We start from the raw sequence: 15,505 nt of genomic DNA, 5'->3' as shown, positions 1-15,505 counted from the left end.
CCATATTGTTGCCAAGATCATATGGACCATTTATAGTTCATCGTATGGTAAGAACCTAGAAAATGGATTCCATTAAGTTTGTTGTCTGAATGTGACTAAGTAGCCGACGCGGTTATGCAGAAAGTGAGTCTGGGTGCTCAGCTTTTTTCAGAGCTGGACTTTGCTTCGGCAACCTTGTCCAGCAGCGTTCTGGGAGGCGATAAACCGCCTTCCACTCTCTGTTCAGGGCCGCGAGCAGCCTGGTTCCAGGTCCTGCCGTCCACAACTGGCCTTGCGCATCCAGGAAACCTGGTTTCTTCAGCAGAGTGAGAAACGTTGGCCTGAGGAGACGAGTTTCCTGCCATTGAGGGTTCAAATGGACCGTGTGAATTCTGGCAGGATAGAAATACAAGAGAAGGGGTAGTATAAAAGCACAGAAATGGCCTGTGACAAACGGGTGTGTGGATGCAAAGCCTTCTCAAAATGCTCCAGAACATAGACGGTGCTAGAATTTGGCCAGGCGACGGCCGGGTGGCTGCATGTTGCTGACCAGTTCCCATTTCTCTTTCCTTGCTACAGAATACCCTGGAACAATGCAGCGTGTGTGCCAAGCCCATCATGGAGCGCATCCTGCGGGCCACCGGCAAAGCTTACCACCCCCACTGCTTCACCTGTGTGATTTGCAACCGCAGCCTGGATGGCATCCCGTTCACCGTGGACGCCGGGGGGAACATTCACTGCATTGAGGATTTCCACAGGTGGGATGCAAGACTTTTCCTGGAGGGCTGGGGAAAGGGGAAAGGGAAATGGAGAACCCCCCCCCCAAGGGGTGGGGTGGTTGTACGTGAAAGAAAAATCAGCGTGGGCCGGGTTCACACAAAATGCTGAACCCAGGTGAACAGAACACAAGGCCTGTATTCATAAAATATAGACATTCTAATATGGCTTAATTTATTGGTGGCTTGGCATACCCCAAATGCTAAGGCAGTGCTAAATTTCGGAAGAGGGGTATGAAGATGTCTGAAACTCTGCTTTCCTGGTATAGGGCAGGGTTTCTCAACCTTGGCGACTTGAAGATGGGTGGCTTTGCTGGCTGGGGAATTCTGGGAGGTGAAGTCCACCCATCTTCAAGTTGCCAAGGTTGAGAAACCCTGGTATAGGGTATAGTAACAGAATCTTGAAAGCCTAACAGGGATTTTCTCTCCCTCCGTCTAATACCCAAGAGGCTCAAGGCGGGGCAATCTTGAGTTTCTTCCTCACCCCTTCCTGTCTTTTCGGGCTAAGCAGATGTGCTCCTTCTTCAAGGTCACCTCCATACCCCTCTACCATTTCCACAATCGACTGAATTAACAACTCCACATTAGCCTCATCTAGCATGTTGAACTAACCCAGCCAACGGCTGCATTCACCCAGCAGACTGAGTTAACCCATTTTCTGGGTTTGCGCAATACCCTCGACCATACACTTTCCCAACAGGTTATGTATGTCCAATACACCAAGCCCCAAAGAACTGAACCCAGGTCAGTGCTAACCAAGGTTAGCAGGTGGTGTAAATGCAGCCGCGAGGTCTTGACCCGACTTGGTAAACCAGGTTGGGTGGAGAGAGGCAGGAGATGGTGGAGAGCTTGAGAGGGGTCAAAAAAGTCAACGTGGCGGGCATGACTATGATAAACCTCACCCCTTGTTAATATGCACATGGCGCATGTAAAAAGGGTGGAGCTTTGATTGTATGTTCATACCTGCCAACTTTTTTAGCCCTCTGGAGTTCTAATCTAATCTAATCTGATCTGATCTAATCAAGCTATGAATGTATGCTTCTCGGGAGCTTTCTTCCTCTTTCGGATACCCAAGTATTCACGGTCACCTTTTTTCCGCCCAGGAAATTTGCTCCACGATGCTCCGTCTGCAAGGAGCCCATCATGCCTGCCCAGGGTCAGGAGGAAACTGTCCGGATCGTGGCCTTGGACCGCGACTTCCACGTCCACTGCTACCGGTGTGAGGTTCGTGCCTTCCGCCTCCGGGAAGAATCCTCTCCCTCTCTTTCTTTGCTTCCCTACTTTTAGTAGGCCGACCTCCCTTCCACCGTCTTCCCAGGACAGCTGACCACAGACCAAAGCCGGGCAAAATCCTGCTGTCGCTTATAAATATTTATATGAAATTTGAAATTTCCATGGCTGGCTGGGGAATTCTGGGAGTTGAAGTCCACCCATCTTCAAGTTGCCCAGGTTGAGAAACACTGCTCTATCATCTGTCTATCTATCATCTATCCATCTATCATCTATCCATCTATCATCCATCCATCCATCCATCCATCCATCCATCCATCCATCCATCCATCCATCCATCCATGTATCTATCTATCTATCTATCTATCTATCTATCTATCTATCTATCTATCTATCTATCTATCTATCTATCTATCTACCTACCTACCTACCTACCTACCTACCTACCTACCTATCTGTCTATCCAGCTATCTATCATCTATCCGTCTATCTATCTAATCTGCCAATAAAAATTGTTAAAAAATCTAACAACCTGATAAATGACAGGCAAGAGAAATAAAACACGTGGCCTGAAAGCAAAACCCGAGGCTTGCGGGGCACGTTTCGCCCGAGGCCTGGGGCGGAAGCAATACCACAGGCAAGCCCAGTCAGAGTCGGAGCTGTCGTTTGCCCATGAAGTTCTTGCATCACCTTTCCTGGCACTGCCACCCAAACCCAGTCTGGGTTGTCTTTGAATCAGGTCAACTCAGGCATGTTTTCAGGTTCAGCCTCTTGGCTGTTTTGCAGATCGCGGCAGTCCCCGTCAGCCGAGGGGCTGCTGAGTGCGCGCCGAGGAAAATATTTGCTTCTCCGTGCACCACACTTTGGACTCCTTTTCCGTGCACACACAGACCCCAGTGTCTCACCGGGCAGTCTGAGGCTGAGTGAGCAGCAGTTTTTACTTCTCTCACCAACGGGAGAGTCTCCAGAATCACACTGCATCCATTTTACTCAAAGGAAAAAGGGAATTAATTGCCATCCGTACTCTCCGTGTGTATTTCAGTAGATGTTGAGAAGGGAGGGAGAGATTGGAGAAGGAAGGAAGGAAGGAAGGAAGGAAGGAAGGAAGGAAGGAAGGAAGGAAGGAAGGAAGGAAGGAAGGAAGGAAGGAAGGGAGGGAGGGAGGGAGGGAGGGAGGGAGGGAGGGAGGGAGGGAGGGATCAGAGAATGAAAGAAGGAAAGAAGGAAAGATTGGAGAAGGGAAGGGAAGGGAAGGGAAGGGAAGGGAAGGGAAGGGAAGGGAAGGGAAGAAACCAAATATTATGGGAGCAGCCCACCCTGCTTTTATTTCTATGAAGAATCATAGAATTCATTAGTTGGAAGGCAACACTGGGGCCATCTAGTCTGTCCCCCTGCTCAAGGCCGGAGCCCCTGTTCAGGCATCCCTGAGGGACGCCTGTGCAGTGACAAGGAGTCCAGCGCCTCTCTGGCCATTGGGTCCACTGTCCAGCTCTTCTTGCATTGTCCCGTTTCTTACTCCTTATGCTGTCCAACTCTTCTTGGCAAGTTTTTCCCAGCATTGGCTCAGAATCTACTTTCCTGTAACTGAAACCCATTATTCCATGCCCTGAGCTGTGAGAGGGAGAGGACAGCTCTTGACCTTCTTCTGTGAGACATGCATTCAGAAATTTGAAGCATCCTTGTATCCCTCCTCAACTGACTTCTTCAGGCTAAAAATACGTTATTACCTTCTTTACTTAGGCTTTTGGATGCCACTTCAGACCCGCGTGGCATCTTCGACTCTTCAAGCTCTGTAGCCCCCTGATCGCCCTCCTTGCCCTTCTCAGGACCAGCTCCAGGTTCTGGGAATCCTCCCCAAAGGGCAGTGCCCAGAGCTGGGCCTGGGGCAAGTTGGGGTCTTAAAAAGCCTCTGCTGGGAGGGATGCTGGGAGGATGGCTGGGCAGTTATTTTAACCATGATTGTAATTGCATATCGAGAGATCTGTGCATGTGAATGGGCTGTGAGGCGGTCCTGCCACCTCTGAGCCCAGATGCTGGATGGTAGGACCAGGGAAGAGTTCGATGCCCAGACCTTCTATAAGGAGGGGAAATCAAACTTTTTTTTTTTTAAGTGGGGTTGTGAAATTCACTAGAAACTGACCAAAGGGTTGCAACCTGGTTCTCCGGGAAAGCTGCCTGTGTTAGGGATGGCTTGCACCCAGAGCTGGGAGTTCTGGTGAAGCAAGAGCAAAAGAAGGTCCACCTTTGCTCCAGTTTCAAATCCACCAGGCAAACTCTGATTTGCCTCTCCAACAAGCCAGCATTAAGAGCACGGGCAGATCCTTGGCCAATCCAGAAGTGAGACAGAGAAGTGGGTGTGGAGGGGTCTTCAAGACTCCCCCCCCCCGCCCCCGTTGGCTTCCAGAGGCCTTTGGTCCATGCACTCCCTTGCCCTTGCCTCTGGAAGGATCTGCTGAGGGTCGGTGGAAGGGGAGCCTGGCTGAGCAACTTAATCTGAAGGATGGTTCCCAGCATGGCCAAGGGCCAGGAAGTGCAGGGGTTTCAGCCCCGAACATCTGGACAGCTGTCCTTGCAAACACAGCTGGCTTTGGCGGAAAAGCAGAAGGGCCTTCGCAACCTGGTCTTTCCCGTTCCGTAAAGCCGTCTTCCCCTCCGTCTCTCCCGTGCAGGACTGCGGTGGGCTCCTGTCCGAAGGTGACAATCAAGGCTGCTACCCGCTGGACGGCCACATCCTGTGCAAGAGCTGCAACTCGGCCCGGATCCAGGCGCTGACCGCCAAGGCCAGCACAGACCTCTGAGCGGGGCGAGGAGGGAGCACGGCGCTGGTCACCCGAGGTCCGAGGGCTGCTCCCAGGGGCTGTCCTGCACGTCGCTTTGCCCTCCCAGCCACACTACTGACCCAAACCGATTGCGCACTCACTCTGCACCCACGGCTGTCTGGGAAAGGTATTTCTGGGTGGGGCACGAAGACGCTTCCATCGGGGCTTCTCGGCACCCCCTGGAACGACCATTCCCAGGATTCTCGGAGAGATGTCACGTCACATTTACTGCACATCTGGTTAGCTTTTGCAGTGCAGATATCTTCCCAAAGCTAAGATAACTTCAGTCCAGGGGTGTCCGGGTGGGGGGAGTCAAAAGACGGGGGTCACGGCTGCACATTTGAAACCCTGCCCCTTTCTACGTGCATTGCTTTGATTGCTCTGCCATCATGGCTTTTCTGACTCCCCTCCGGGCGTCCTTTTTCAGCCGGTCTAGAGAAAACACCAAGGTTTCTCCCTGGCCTCTCTCCCCTTTCCGCTTCATCATATCTTCCGCCAGAAATCCATTTTTCCTGCCAAATGCCTTTTATTACCCAGCCGTGGAACCCCAGCCACAGATTGCGTGAGGCTTTTATCTTTCCCAGGCCGCCAAGTCCTGAGCGTGTTTTGCACATAAATATATATCAAAATTCACTTTATATCCAACCCAGCACTCCCTTATGGTAACCTGCCCTGATATTTTACAAGTGCCTGAAAGGGGAAGGGAAGCGAGCGAGGACTCCCAGCGAGGACAAAGGGGTGGGGAAACGATGGGAATGGGAGGCGCCCGTCTCGCTCACCCCAGGCTCAAAATAATCTTCCTAAGGGCGGAGACGTGGTTACCAGAATAAATGTTCTGGTTTTAGAGATGGAATAATTTACACAATCTGGCTCTTCCCTTTACTGGAAGGAGCTGAACGAAAGGCACCACGTGCTTAATCCTGCTCCCGTATTAATTTATTTCTGGGTTTTGCTCCCAAGACAAACCAAATGGCTGGGTTGGCACAAAGCACATTGCTTGCATTCCCACAACTCATGGATCGGGTCAGCGAAAAGCCGCATTGCGCTCTGCTGGGTGACTCTTAACCGTGGTTGGAGTCTTTGGGGATTAGTGTGAGGTGTGAACCCAGCTTTTATGGTCGTAGTTCATTGTATTGTGCAAACCCAGAAAGGGATTAATTTAGTAATCAGAGGAGCACGTTGTATGAACGCAGCCGTACACCACAGAAGAAAGCTTCCACAACATTGTCATAGTTTTCTATTAGATTTTAGATTTTATATCCTGTCTTTCATCCAAGCAGCCCGCCTGGAGATCCCCCTCCACTTTATCCCCATGAGAGCAAACCTGCATCTGGATCTCCCTAATCCTAGTCCGAGCCTTAAACCCTCTTACTTAAAATATAGAATGCAACAGCCAAAATTGCACTGATCATTTCTCGGCGGCTGTTTAGACCTGAAATCTCACGATTTTGCAATGGGAGGTTGAGAGACACATTTTTAAAAAGATCTAATTGACTCTTGCTGATAAGCTGGTCCGCAGGACTGTTGGGTGGAGGGTCAAAAAAGTCAAGATGGTGGCCGAGCCGTGCCATCGAAGTCCTGCTACCTTTTCACCTGCGTTGTGACTTTCTGTGCACCGCCACGGGCAGCCCCCATCTTGACGTTTTGGATGTGCACACACAAACATCTGCCTACACATCTGCTTGTAAGAAAACAAGCTTGGAGCTTAGGCAATGTAACTTGATCCCTTTTCTTGAGGTTTCTGCACTCAGATGCATCTTAGAAATCAAACTCTGCTCTTTCATAAGAGAGGGGAGTTTGTGAGGGGCACAGAAGCCCATCCCCGCAGCATCGCTGGGCAGAAATCCTTAATGCCCTTCCCCTCTGGTACATTAGGGCAACGCTGGAAGGGTGAGGCAATAAGAAAACGTCACCGCTTTTTTTTAAAAAAAATGCATTTTATTAAAGAAGTTTTTTACATGGTAAAAACTATACGAATTGAAAGAAAAATGAAAGGAGAGTACCAGAAAAGTGATCAGTAAATAGAAAAGCAAAGGAAAAAGACAACGAAGGAAAGAAAAAGAAAAAAGATAGAAAGAAGCGGCTTCCGGTCTTCTTTACAGCAGTTATAACTGCATTTATATTTTATCCGCTCTCTCTAAGGCAGTGTTGCTCAACCTTGGGAACTTTAAGATGTTGTGGACTTCAACTCCCAGAATTCCCCAGCCAGCATGCTGGCTGGGGAATTCTGGGAGTTGAAGTCCACAACATCTTAAAGTTCCCAAGGTTGAGCAACACTGCTCTAAGGTGACAACATAATTTCCTTCTTTCCATATTCTACCCTTTCTAATCATCCAACTCATCAATCACAAGTTCTTTTTTTTTTCATTTTCAGCAAAAAGTCCATAAGTGGTGAGAAAGTCACCACTTTTGACTGAGGTTTTGTGGCTGTGCGTTTAGCCATTGCCAGACGCACGCGCACACCTTCCCCCCACCCCGAGCTTTCCAGGCTGTGCCACAGGGAACCTGGAGTCCCAGCCCTTGCTCCCCCTTCTGCGTGCAGCCAGAGCGCTGGAGCCCTGCCTGTTCTGGGATCTGCTTCCGAGTTTGGTGCTGGGCCTCCTCATTCCCAGAGATGAAAAGAGATTCCTGGAAGGAGAGATTTTCCAGAGCACGGCCCTGCCCTGCCCTTGGCAGACAGAATTTCCACGCCTTTCTCGGTGCAAACGTGCCCCTTCGGATGTGCTAAGGCACCTTCCATTTCCGGCCAAACCAGAGTGTCATCTCGAGGGTCGCCATGCAAAGAGGAGTGGGGAGAGAGCCCAGTGGGGTGGATGCTCTGGAGTGTTAAGGGTCGAATGGTGCTTTGAACGTCGTCAAGGCTTAAGGGATCCTGTTTGCCCCTGCCAGCACCCAACCCGCTTTAAAAAATGCAAAAGGAGGGTGCCACGCCTGGGCCCAGCCACCCTGGGGAACTCTGGTGCCACAAAAGGCTGCCCCCCCCGCCCCTGATGGGGCTGAAGAACAGCTTAGCAAAAAGAGAGAAACAATGATTGCTGCCAATTTCACACTTCTGCTTTTGCTAAAGTCAGCATCGTGCCAAGGGAGGTTGGATCAGAGTTGCCCTGTTTTGAGATACCTTGCTGCAAAGCTGCTTTGTCGCACCCAAAGTCTCCCTTCACCCAGGCGGCCGAAACGGCTCTTCGGTGCACCTCCGTCGCGGCTGCCACGCGCAGCGCCCTCCGTGCGGGATGGGCATCCGTGGCTGTGGCGGGCACCTTTTCTCCACGGATGAGAAATTTCACAGGCTTTTGCTCTTTTCCTCCTCTGCCAAGTTATCTGCCATCGGCAAGCAGGCTGTGCTCCCTGAATTTATACAGCTAGCATATCAGGGAGAAGGCTCGGTGGAGACCTCTCCTGAGAAGCTACTTCTCTTAGGGCAGGGATCTGGAAGAGTGTCAGACTTCAGCGGCATGGGACAAGGTAGCCTGGTGAGAATGAGGGCACGTGAGCCTCCAAATCCTACGTTTCTACTCTCTGTCGTTGCTATCTATTGGGGGGCGTGAGTTCCAATCCTGTTGAAACTGTCATGTGTTAAGTGGAATGTGATTGGATATTACCTTCCCAAATTTTAGTTACAGTAGTGCAGTATATTTATTGTAAACCTTTATTTACTCCAGTGTTTCTCAAGTTTGGCAACTTGAAGATGGGTGGACTTCAACTCCCAGAATTCCCCAGCCAGCAAGGCTGGCTGGGGAATTCTGGGAGTTGAAGTCCACCCATCTTCAAGTCGCCAAGTTTGAGAAACACTGATTTAATCTATTGCCAAAAGGTCCCTTTTGCCAAAGAGATCTTGGGCACGATACACTAAGATGGGCCATGAATGAGGGTTTACTCCACCAACATTGATGGATTGGCTCTTACGTTTAAAAACGAGGCATTCTTTTTATTCCTGTAATTTTCTACATTAAGATTTCCCTGTTAGGTAATCATCAGCTTCTAATGGAAAATGCGCCACTTTCGTTATGCTTCTAAACTTTCACATCTCCAATTTTCATTTTCTGTATATTGAGCAATAGTGACAATGCCAGCTGAATACGGAGGAGGGTACCCCGGAGTTTCTGCAAGAACTGCAACACCAGCTGAATTCATTCCGCTCGGAGTTTTGCACAGATTTTCCCAGCTGAGTGTTTTCAAGAAATATTCATCATAGTCCCCAAAGAGGAAGATTGGAAGGGATCTGAAGAGATCATCTAGTCTAGCCCCCTGCGGCAGCATCCCCAAGGGATGGCTGTCCAGCCTCTGCTTAAACACCTCCAGCAAAGGAGAGTCTTCTCTCTCTCTTCTTTATTTTTATTTTTTTAATTCATTGGTACACCTTTAGAGGACGGCCAATTCCTAATGGCTCTGGGCAGCTTGCAATTTTAAACAATAAGAAAAATCGCCATAGAAAAGAGAGGCCAATCCAGAAAAAGAAATATAAATAATCATAATGAAAAAAATAATCCGAGGGGCACAGCTGTCATCCTGCCCCAAATCGTGGGAGAATAGCCAGGTCCTCAATAGGTAGGAGCCGTCTGGATCTCTGGGGGGAACCTCAGTCCGGAGGGCAGGGGCTGTGGCCGAGAAGAACAGCTGGCACTGATAGGAAATTATTCCTGATCATAGAAACACAGAAGGGAAGGGTTGGAGGGAACCTAAGAGATCATCTGCCACTGCTGCGGCTTCAGCGTCCATCGTTGGACTGTCAACCCATAACCGCTAGCCAGGAGACAGCCCAGCCAGAAACGGCGAAGGCTGAAATCCACCCCTTTGGAGGCCTTAAGGCGGTTAAGACCACTTCTCCACCATGCAGAAAAATCCCAGAGTCCAGATGGAAAAGGCTTGGAGTCCCCACCTTCAAGATTCAGCGTCCAAGGTCATCTGTGCATCTCTTCTTTTGCCGGGCCAACCAATTTTGAGGAAATCTATTATAGTGCAATCATAACCCTACAGATTTTCCCTCTCAGTCACCGGCGTGATAGATGCAGAATTCGGCACTGTGGTCCAGGGATAACTTACCGATCTGTAAAATGGGCGCATGATAGACAGGCCCATGAATGGAGCCTCCAGGGACAGTGGCAGTGTGCTTTCTAAATGAAAGGGGCCAGAGAAAGGGGCTAATGAGCTGCTCAGGAACATCTACCACTTTTGTGAAAAGCAGAATTTGAGGCTAGTTAGTTAAGCCCTCGAACTGGACTAGCAAGACCAGGCTTACGTTCTCATAAGCCATTTTTTTCTGGGTTTTCAATATAAATTGTGGGGCGTTTCGTTTTCTTTTGCTTTTCCAAACGAGCAACCCAAAGCTTGCACAGCAGCGAGTCCTGTTGAGCCCAACGGGGTTGGCTCCTTGCGCCAACGCAGCATCGATCGAGGTTAAGATTGTTGGAACGGCTACCTTAAAGGGAGGGCAAGCGAGAGGAAGAGGAGGAGGATCAGTCATTTAAGCATCGATTCCCTTGGATCTCTGGCTGTCGCTTCATGGGACCATCCTTGGGGATTAGGGGAGGCAGATGAATGATCGAGAGGAGGACGTGGAAAAGACAAGGTCGGGGCTTCCGCTCAGATGGTCCAGGAATGGGAAGCAGTTTTGCAGAAAAATAAACATGGAAACCAGATTAGTAAGGATCATGAAGACAGATTAAAAAACCAGATACCATGGGAAAGCTTCATATTTAAGCATTTTAGAACAGCGTAATCTAGAGCAGTGTTTTTCCAGCTTGGCCACTTTAAGATGGGTGGACTTCAATTCCCAGAATTCCCCAGCCAGCTATGCTGGCTGGGGAATTCTGGGAGTTGAGGTCCACCCATCTTAAAGTGGCCAAGCTGGAAAAACACTGCTCTAGATGGATTGAATTTAGTTTTTTAATTGAGGACGAGTGAAATCATTGTAGATGCTCTACGGTGGCCGAAATCACTCTGCAGGGATTCCATTGCCACAATGGAATTAAGATGAGGGGGGCCCTTCCACAGATAAAGGACTTGCATGCTGAAAACGAACAATGAAGGTGGTTGGAATAGAGCCTTGCAATGCTAGTTTTCTAAGGGCAAGGCTTGCCAGGTGGGCCTAGGATCTTTTCATCCCAATTCCTGTCCTTGGCGGGGCTTGGATTCCATCGTTTCAGGGAACCCTGAATTCCAACGCTGGGTTGTAACTTCGGCGTTACGCTCTTTGGGCCAAGCCAACCGTCTTGGGGCATAACCGGAGTAGATTTAAAAAATAACGCACACAACACCCGTGTGAAATAGCAAAATGTCAGCAGGGCCAAGACAGGTTCTCACATGCACATTTATTGATGCTCCTGACTCACTTCTCGTACAGCAGTGTTTCTCAACCTTGGCCACTTGAAGAGGGGTGGACTTCAACTCCCAGAATTCCCCAGCCAGCATGGCTGGCTGGGGAATTCTGGGAGTTGAAGTCCATCCCTCTTCAAGTGGCCAAGGTTGAGAAACACTGCCTACAGGATCAATTTGGACTCTTATGCATAACCCATCAACTCAGTCCTGAATCCAGAGAAGCCCCGAGGGTCTAACTTCTTCCCCTTTTCTCTCTTCTTCTAAACTCTTGTGCTCAAGGCAAAAAAACCCAGCCTCTAACCATTGTATTTTGCAAAGCACAAAACTTCCCCCTTATTTTTAGATACGTCTTTCCTTGGGCATAAATCATGTACTTTGACCCCATAAAGGTAGAGTTCACAGAGTTAGGTATTTTGAACGCAAGGGATTAAATATTCGGTGCTTAAGAAAAATGCCTTTAGCGATATACAGTAGAGAGATGCGCGTGATGACTTTACCTATTCATACAAGTATAGATGCAAGCATGCACTGATTTAAATCCTTAGTTGTACCTGTGAATCCCCAAAATTGTAGTGATTAGTCTCTGTATTAAAAGATTACACATGCACACACACACACACAGAGATACACCACTCTTTCTCTTCAACTTGCACGCCTGTGCCCAAGCAGTGATGAGAGACGTTCTCTGGCATTACAGGTTGGAACTGCCAATTGGCATATAACTGAAACTCTGCTTTTTTTCTTCTTTTCTCCGTTCAGTCTGGTAAGCGTGTACTTCTGCTGCATGTTCAAAAAGCTGAGAGAGAAAATACCAAGTTGGTTCTTCCTCTTTTCTCCCCCCCGCCCTCCAGCTTAGTTTCGGAAGCGTCTCAATTTAGAATTTTATACTCGGCCCAGTTTCTGCCCTGAGCTCGTCTGGAATAAGAGAAAGCTCCCTGGATTTAGCATAAAGTGTTCTCCCTCTTAACTCTATGCCCAAATTTGGCGTAGGGCGAAGCAAGGCACGCAAAGCTACTCTTGGCATACGTCTGTCCCTCTTCTGCCCTTCCTTCCTTAAATGCAGAGAGAGGAACCTGACCGCATTCTGCAGGGATAATAAATAAAGTGAAGAAATACGGTGCTGGGACAGGCTCGAACATCCTGGGTCACCCTGACCCGGAGAGTGGCTAGCAACGGGGATAGCTGATGGAACGGCTTCCTGAGCTGCTGGCGGCCAGGCACGTGCTGTGTGGGCTTCCTGGAGACGGGAGGTCCTGCTCCTTCGGGGTCTGGGGCGAGTCAAGGGCAGGGCAGGAGGAAGGGGCTGAAGCGTTCGGGGGCTGCAGCAGCCTGGTGGCACGAGTCATCAGGATCTGCAGCAACTCTTGGGCAACCCTGCGCCAGAGGTCTGCACGATTTACCCGGTTCGGCTTGGAGCAGAAGGAGAGGGGCGAACTTTGCTGCTGGGAACGGCACCGCTGAGACTCACCCTTTCATCTACTTTATTTTTATGCTTAATCTCCGCCGGCATCTTCTCATAAACCCGAGGCATGCGAAAAATGCTTTCATGTGGAGCATTCCGCAAACCGAACGTCTTGTCATGCCCATGCAAATGTGGCCCTGCGTTTGCGGCCGCAGCTGGGCGCAACCTTGATGCTATTCCTGCAGGGAAGTCTGCGTTTTTGCTCTTTCGATGGAAAATCCCCGCAGGGCAGCGCAGCGCAGCAAGCTTCTCGCCCGCCCCGCTCAGCGGCATCGCCTGTTTCCAGGTTTCCTGGACGCCGCGTGTTGTAAATCTGGCCTGAATCTCTCTCTTTGTAGCGGAGTCTTTCGAGGATACCATTGCATTGCTGGGAAAGGAGAAGGGGGGTTTCTTCGGCCGCTGTTTTGGGGATGATGTGCAATTGTTAGTTCTGGTTTGAGGGAAAGGTCCACTTCACTCTTCTTACCTCTCTGGGGTTTGAACATTTCATAGAATCAGAGAACTGTGGAGTTGGAGGACCATCAGTGTTTCTCAACCTGGGCCACTTTAAGATGGGTGGACTTCAACTCCCAGAATTCCCCAGCCAGCCTGGCTGGCTGGGGAATTCTGGGAATTGAAGTCCACCCATCTTAAAGTGGCCCGGGTTGAGAAACACTGATCTGGTCCAACCCTCTGCAACGTGCAGGAAAAGCAGTTAAACCATCCTCAAGAGGTGGTTCTCCAGCCTCTTCTTAAATGCCTCCAGAGATGCTGAATCCACAACCTCTGCAGGATGATGATTCCACCGTTGGACAGATCCTACCATCAGGAGACTTTTTCCCCCCGTGTTTCAGTAAAATCTAGTAGCTGCAACTTACCGCCCTTTATTACTGCTGCTAGTTTCTGTGGCTGTGGAACATAACTTCTTGACCATCTTCCCTGTAACTTCCATTTATGTACCTGAACAGGTCATCAGGTTTGTATTGCAATATAATACCCTTTATTTGCATTACTCTGAGAATATAGCCTGTGAAGTTGTTTGATTTTAACGTTGCAATATACTTAAGTCAACTTAAGCTGTCCAATCCAGGCATTTCACCTGTTCCTTGTTACTTCCCAACCTTTAGCCCAGTGTTCCTCAACTTTGGCCGCTTGAAGATGGGTGGACTTCAACTCCCAGAATTCCCCAGCCAGCATGCTGGCTGGGGAATTCTGGGAGTTGAAGTCCCCCAACTTCAAGTGGCCAAGGTTGAGAAACACTGCTTTAGCCCATAATTCTGGGCCTATTTGCAATGCAAGACTGAACTTCTACCTCAACTGGCCACTGCTAGCAATTTCAGAGAAGACCTGATTGGTTTTGAGTCTTGTTTATCACTTTCATCATTCTTAGAAATGCAGAAATTCTGGGCTGAGGCATCCGACTCAGTCTGATGAGGCAGGAAAACTTTTTCATAGCCATTAACGGTCCATGCCCTGCTTGAGAACTTCCCATGCAGACATCTGGCCAACTTGAGAAAGTAGATGTTAGGGTTAATGGATAGTGGTGGATCTCATTTTGTTGTTCATTCTTAGTTTTAAGATGAACTTCCAGTTCAATATTCCATTCGTCATTCTGTTATAGATTTTTTTAAACGCTCTATGATATTTAGGATTGTAGAGCTCCAATACATCAAATGTTTCAGATTTTAGCAAGCTGTACTTCCGCTCAGAATGATTGCTCTTTCTTTTCTTCTTTTTTTACGGATTTATTCAATAGCTGGAACAATGTTCTTTTTTTTCCAGCAATTCAAAATTGTTTTCCTTTACTGGGAATCTGTGAGAACCTGATGTTTTTAAAAGCTGTATTTCTCTTCCTGGATGACTGGGGAAATGCAGCGTGGTTTCATGCAGATCCAAGGGTAGTTTTAATTAGGGCTGCCTGGTTTTAAAAAATTAAAAGCATGGCATTTTCTTTGACGTAGTGATGACTTGAATAAGAAGGTGAAGCAGGAGCAGTTTTCTCCAACTGGACTGCAATTCCCAGAATTCTTTGCCTCCTGACCTGTCTGGGCTGAGGATTCTGGGAACTGTGGTTCCAACCTCTCCTGAAGGCCTGAGATTTGGAAAAGCTATCACAAAGCAAAGTTATTTGGGCAAAATCCTACTAGCTATAATCCAGAAAATAAACAACTGTTAGCTCCTCCCCCACAAAAAACTGATCTTCAGCAATGTTCTGGATGTACCTCAATGTATAGTTTAGTATTATATTCTGCAAATTCTTCCTTTCTTCAAGAAACGATGAGTTTTTTTAGACATTAGCATTGCTGGATGTTGATTCTGCTCTAAACTCTTCCAGGTTGTCCTCCTGCTTATAAAGTGTGGACAGCTTGTTGGTTGCCAATCTGATTTGGTAAGACGTTGAGTTAGCACGGGTTTTGCACCTCAAACTTTTCATTCTTGACCACTGATTGTTGTGGAACAACCGTGGTAGGCAGGCAGGCATTCCACGCCCCTTGGGTGGAGACTTCCAACCCAACAGGCTCAGAGGCCCCAGTGGTATTTTATAGGGCTTTCTCCACCCAAACACTGAACTGAGCTATCTGTTATATGAAGACAGCTGGCATCAGGGCTTGGTTTCTCTCTTTGCAGCCCACCTGAGCAGATAGTGAACCAAGGCAAGCCAACTGAATTTAAGCTACCTCCTTTCTCATCAAGCCCAATCTTCAGGTTCTCCTTTGGCTAAAGGAGAAACTCTACCTCTGGACGGCAGTGAGGATATTTCCTGATATGTAGGACGATCTCGGGACCAGAGAGGCATCTTAAATGGCAAAGCCCCACCTAGAAATTCAACCCCACGAAATCCTTTGAAATGTAAGGATGCTGGGCAGAAGAACAGTCATGGAGCTTTCACGCAACTTTACATTTCAGCTTGAGTTAGTACTCCTGGTTGTGCTTCTTGTTGGGAC

The 15,505-nt window shown here is 48.7% G+C and overlaps 1 protein-coding gene across 12 annotated transcripts in view; it reads left to right on the top strand.

The window, feature by feature from the left end:
- Nucleotides 1-14,044, top strand: part of LPP (LIM domain containing preferred translocation partner in lipoma) — a 229,236-nt gene extending 215,192 nt beyond the window's left edge. For all 12 annotated transcript variants that reach the window (XM_088132298.1, XM_088132292.1, XM_088132293.1 and 9 more), the window contains 3 exons: nt 559-737; nt 1,859-1,979; nt 4,655-14,044. In XM_088132298.1, the coding sequence (XP_087988424.1) occupies nt 559-737; nt 1,859-1,979; nt 4,655-4,783 (429 nt within the window). In that variant the 3' untranslated portion in view covers nt 4,784-14,044. The remainder of the gene's footprint in view (nt 1-558; nt 738-1,858; nt 1,980-4,654) is intronic.
- The last annotated feature ends 1,461 nt before the right edge of the window (nt 14,045-15,505 follow it).

This window comes from Python bivittatus, unplaced genomic scaffold (genome assembly GCF_059951505.1).
Source record: "Python bivittatus isolate LINGU-HERP-01145 unplaced genomic scaffold, Pbiv_v1 ctg000980_np1212, whole genome shotgun sequence".
Lineage (NCBI taxonomy): Eukaryota > Metazoa > Chordata > Lepidosauria > Squamata > Pythonidae > Python > Python bivittatus.
This window is presented reverse-complemented; position numbering and strand designations above follow the sequence as displayed.